The 5,339-nt window shown below is 30.4% G+C and overlaps 1 protein-coding gene across 3 annotated transcripts; it reads right to left on the bottom strand.

The window, feature by feature from the left end:
- Positions 1-366: 366 nt before the first annotated feature.
- Positions 367-5,339, bottom strand: LOC111883878 (NADPH:adrenodoxin oxidoreductase, mitochondrial). 3 transcript variants are annotated; one of them, XM_023880208.3, is made up of 15 exons: positions 4,915-5,058; positions 4,706-4,837; positions 4,169-4,299; positions 3,493-3,597; positions 3,270-3,383; positions 3,121-3,174; positions 2,912-3,028; positions 2,512-2,621; positions 2,354-2,427; positions 1,840-1,901; positions 1,528-1,720; positions 1,345-1,408; positions 1,190-1,257; positions 966-1,105; positions 367-892 (listed from the first exon to the last, which is right to left on the bottom strand). In XM_023880208.3, exons 3-15 carry the CDS (start codon positions 4,259-4,261, stop codon positions 677-679), a joined length of 1,410 nt encoding a protein of 469 aa, XP_023735976.1. In that variant the 5' UTR covers positions 4,262-4,299; positions 4,706-4,837; positions 4,915-5,058; the 3' UTR covers positions 367-676. The 3 variants fall into 3 exon arrangements, with proteins under 3 accessions (XP_023735976.1, XP_023735975.1, XP_052621875.1); XM_023880207.3 differs by lacking the exons at positions 4,706-4,837; positions 4,915-5,058 and adding an exon at positions 5,073-5,339; XM_052765915.1 differs by lacking the exon at positions 4,706-4,837 and having other exon boundaries at positions 4,915-5,062.

Raw genomic sequence — 5,339 nt, forward strand, 5'->3', positions numbered from 1 at the left:
AGAGTAACAATTATTAATTAAAACATGATGATTTATATTAAATTGATATTAATAATTATAAATATAAAACTTAATCTATATGTTTCTAATTTTTTTTAAAAAATTAATATTTTAAAATTTTAAAACACAGCAACACGTTTTATAAAAAAAAACATAAAATTAATTATATAAAAATCATTTATTTGGTTAACTTCATAATAATACATATTATAAAGTTTTTATAACAAAAAAAAATGTAAACAAGTATGCAAATTACTAACAAGTTGAAAAATGATTTTGACAATCTATATAAAACTAAAAAAAAATAAAATATATAATATGAAATATATCGTTTGGTGTAAGAAATTACGAAAAAATGATACAAGATTGGAAATGAAACACTATTAGCATCATTTTTTAAACAATTCCGGTGTAAAAAAATGATATAAGGTTCTTACAATTATTATATGTCAAAACAACTTAAACACATAATAATCCCCACTAATAGAAATTAGTATACCTTAATGTTGAGGAACACAACAATCACCTACTTTATGTAAGGGTCATATAACAAACTCATAAAGAAGCCCACATGCCATTTCCTTTATGAAACAATGAATTTGACAAAATACCCATAAAATAAAAATAAAAATAAAAAACCTTTTTTTGTTTTTGTTTTTTGCTTTTCATTTTGTCGTTACTTTACTTGTAGTAAATCTTTCCATGTGGTTAACTTTTCTCTTGGTTTCCCTTTTAAACTCCCAACCCTCTTCTCTTCAAAATCTATCTTTTTCCAATCATCAAATGTAAAAAATTTAATCTTCTTACTTTCAAGTAATTCAAGAAGCCCCTCTCTTCCTGGCTTTCTTGATGTTAGCTCTATTTTAGATACGTCTTCATAGATGCTTGCCACCTGTCATTTTTTTTATAAAAAAAAATCATAATCTTATTTCATTAATTAGTCAGATAATTAATTAGATAGTTACAGTTTCTTCTGCATCATAAAGATTTGTAGCAATTATTCCCGTTGGACCTCTTTTTAACCACCCACATACATACAATCCATCTTCAGCTTCAGAAGCATCATAACTAGATATAACTCGCCCTTTAATATTTGGAACCACACCTAAATTTATAAAACACAAAATAAAACCAATTTTATTTTTTATTTAAAAAAAAAAAAAGATTTTATTAAATGAAACAAACATACCTTTGGAATGGTCAAAAGGTAAACCATCAACGGGTATGGATTTGTAGCCTATGCTCTTAAGTACCAATCTGTAGACAAATATATTATTTATGGAAAATTAAAGATTAAAAAAGTATATGATTTTCTTATGGTGTTGCATTTTTAAATTTTATTACCCGCATTTTATATCCTCATACTCCCCTGTCCCTGTTGCAATCTGATATCCAGAGTCGCCATTTCCTATAAAATTAGATTTTGGTGTTAATTTTTATACAAATAGCAAAACAAAACATGCACTTTGATTGGAATGAACAATTCCATTCCAGTCTTTCTTTAATTCCATCGTACCAAAATTCTACCTTTTAATGTTGTCTTCTCAAAGTGTACACCACCAACATAGCCATTTCTGTGATCTGATTCAAGAAATTTATCAGGTTTCCGGAAGAAAGTGAAATCCAATTCCCGTTGACCTGAAGTTTGACCAGATGTGGATGATGCCTTGGATAACAACTCAAAGACTCTCTTCCGTATACGGTTGTTCTTCATTTCTTCCTTTCCAAAACAACAAAATCATATAAGCAGGTTTTAGATTTGCAAAACAAAGGGGAATAAGAGGTTGCATTGCATTAAATATATAGTCAAATAAAAAATTGAGGAAATGATTTTATTACCTCATCTGCAGAGGTTTTTACAAGATCAGCTTCCTTGATGTTAATGTTCAGATCTTTGATGGCTGCAAAGAGAAGAAGTAGTTCAGCATCCATGGAAGCATAAAAATTAATCAAAGGGCATTTTGGACATTTGACCAGTACTTCACTATTACTCCACCCGAAAAGAAAATGTAACACATTCCATTTTGGGTAATTACAAAAAATGGAACATTTCCTTATTGGGCAAGTTTTTCAATCTATTTTACTTTTTTGCCCTTTGGTAATCATTGATTGAGTTTAGTAACTTCGATTCTGATTCACAAGTATTAAGGGGCATTTCGGACATTTCATCAATAGTCCTATATTTTTTTCACTAAACTATTTGTAAAGTCAAACATCTCATTTTTTTGGAGTATTTCATAATATTTTTCATATGAGCATAAAAAGGTTACATTTTTTCCACCTAAAACATTATGCTAGATTAAGAAAAAATATAAATTTTGAGCATTTGCTTAAAAAAAACAATAAAAAATACCAAGAATTTCTCGTAGCTCTTTTGCAGTACAAGCTGCTTGTACGGGCCCACGTCTGCCAACAAGATAAACTTTCCTAAAATTTATAAAAATATATATTAGGAACAAAATTAAATTTCAGAAGTTAGTTTAATATTTAATAAGCAATTAATATAATAACCTTATGGAACTCTCCCTAAGAGCATCCAAAGCATGGCTAGCAATATCAGTTGTAGCCAACTCTGTAGGTGACCTTAAAAGAATCCTTGCAACATCAAGAGCCACATTACCCTAACAATAAAAAAGTTATTTTACATATATGATTTATATAGATAAAATTAAACCAATTAAAGAAAATAAGATATACCACTAAATAAATTACATATATACATACTTCATAATCGTTTAAAATATACTATATGTATTTCAAATAGTCAAACAGCAAGTTTGTTTATCATCAATCACCTTAAGAATTTTTTACAAAAGTACAAAATAAAATACCACAAAATCTTAAAATAGAATTATAATCAAGAGAATATTTAAAAAATAATAATTAAAAAGTTGTGATTTTTTTTAAAAACCTGTCCCAGAACAATGGCTGTGTCTGTGTTCTTCAAGTCAAGTGTCATATTACTGAAATCAGGGTGCCCATTATACCACCAAACAAATTCTCTAGCAGAGTGTACACCTTTCAATTCCTAAAATAAGTTCATTAAAATAATAAAAAAAACCCATGAGATTTCTGAAATGAGTAGTGTCAATAAGTCAACAAGTCAACAACCAAACATACCTCTCCTTTAATGCCAAGAACTCTGTCACTTTCAGCACCATAAGCAAGCACAACCTGATTGATGATGATATATGATGATAAAGATTAAAGATTAAAGACATAAAGAAAGAAAGAAAGTCAAAAAGACGATATTGACCTTGTCAACTTACCACATGATAAATTTGGCGTAGCTCAGATAGAGAAATGGAGGATCCAAGAGACACGTTTCCAAAAAATGAGCATCTTTCATTATGTGCAACTCGTGAAAATTGGTTGATGACAATCTGTTGCAAGGTTTCTGGTCAACTAGATCAATTAAGATGATATTTTCAAGAAAAAAAAAATTTAAAATACATTCTTGAATCTTGATCCATTATTATTATTAAATAATACCTTTGTTTCAGGGTGATCAGGTGCTACCCCTGATCGAACTAATCCAAATGGTGTTGGCAATCTATCAATGATGTCAACTTCTGCTCCTTCATGTGCTTTCAGCATCTATTATTTATTATCAAAAGTAATTAAAGTTCATATATCATTTGGAATCATTAGAATAATACAAATTATTTATGTTCATAGTAACAAGAAGTTCAAATTGATTAATTTAAAAACATAATCTGAAATGAATGTTCAAATCAATCTTCTAACCAATAATTTGGCAGACTAGCTGAAAAGCTAGCTTTTAGCTGAAAAAGCTAGCTGGTAGTTGATAAGCCTGTCTATGAATTAATAGTGTTTGGTAAAAAGTAGCTTATAAGCTAGATTGCAATGTAAAATGACAAAAATGGGTATTTAGATATATAACTAAAAGAAAAGAAGAATAGATATAATTAAGGGTGTAATTGGAATATTTTTGAAAAAGCTCCAAAGTAGTTTATCAAAAGCTAAAAAAAGCTACTTTTGTGGTTTTACCAAACAGTAAATTACAATAAGCTAGCTTATTTTTGCCAAACAGGGTCAAAATCTGATTATCAATTTGAGATTGGATTCAACAATATCTATATAGTGTCCATTTCTTCATGTAAACCCTAATAAACACACAGACACAGACACAGACACAGACACATACCTTTTCGGCTGTGTAAAAACCAGCAGGACCACTGCCAACAACACAAACACGCAATGATTGAGAGGTAGCAGATGTAAACTTCCTAGCAATCATTGTTCTCTAATCTCTTCGTCTTTATTCTTATTTTATTCCTGTGTAAAGAAATGCAAAATAAGTTTAAACCAGCATAAAGAAATGCACCAATATTTACAAACAGACAATGAATACAAAGATTAACAAGAATGAACGAAAATAACCAATGAATTGACCAAATAGCATACATGTCAAGATGCAAACAATACAAGAGACATGCATCATATAATGTGCTGATGACATCCATAAAGTATTCTAAAGTTCACAACTTTTGAAGGAAAGGAGTATTAAGATCATGAATGCTAATAAATTTAAGCAGACAATTTCTCTTGAGAATTATATATTAGCTTCAACATATATTTGATTGATTAAGCATGGAGAATTGCAGATTAGATCGTTTTAGCACATAGACAAATAAGATAAAATTTTCACAATATTAGATTATTCTCAAGAAGGCTGAGATACCAAAACGAATTCGACTGGAGCCTTGATTTGAAGCTCAAGCTGGAGCTCGGCTCCACTAAGATTTTAAAAAAATTTATAATCACTAAATTGAGTAAGAAACATCAGAAGGTGTGCATGATTCCATCTGCAAATCTGTAAGGTGTTCATAGTTTACGATCCAATACCATTGTAAAACATCATAAGGTGTTCATAGTTTACTTGTTTGTTACCTTTTTGCTTTGTGCGTTCGTTGCAAATGTCATTTACCAAACCACCATTAACAACATTAACACAACCACAATCAATTTATTACAGTTATATATCGAAATCAATTGCAAAAAAACAAAAGAATTGGCTTAAGTAACGAAATGAAGGAATCTGGACTTACTCAGTTACAGCTTCGATGTTGATTTTGTAAACGAGAAGCGTGTCGTTCTCACTTCTCAGCAACCTTCCGTGAAGCGGAGGTCCGCGATTAGGGATGGTGGAGCGGCAGTGACGAGTAGGGATGGTGTAGTGGCGGTGACAAGTAGAGATGGTGTGGTGGTGGCCGGTAAGTGGAGGTGACGTGGTGGCAATTTGCGAATGATAAGCGAACAAAGGGATGTAGGGTTTCATTTGGGTTTGGAGTTGGGACGGAGTCACGAAGAGTATC

Source organism: Lactuca sativa, chromosome 7 (genome assembly GCF_002870075.4).
Source record: "Lactuca sativa cultivar Salinas chromosome 7, Lsat_Salinas_v11, whole genome shotgun sequence".
Classification (NCBI taxonomy): Eukaryota; Viridiplantae; Streptophyta; class Magnoliopsida; order Asterales; family Asteraceae; genus Lactuca; species Lactuca sativa.

Bases quoted from the DNA above. Each gene is read 5' to 3' on its own strand.
- LOC111883878 (XM_023880207.3), bottom strand. From the start codon at position 4,261: ATGATTGCTAGGAAGTTTACATCTGCTACCTCTCAATCATTGCGTGTT. The intron at 3,175-3,269 runs GTAAGTTGACAA...ATCATCAATCAG, and splicing joins TACGCCAAATTTATCATGTG to GTTGTGCTTGCTTATGGTGC. The intron at 1,409-1,527 runs GTAGAATTTTGG...CTAATTTTATAG, and splicing joins TGAGAAGACAACATTAAAAG to GAAATGGCGACTCTGGATAT.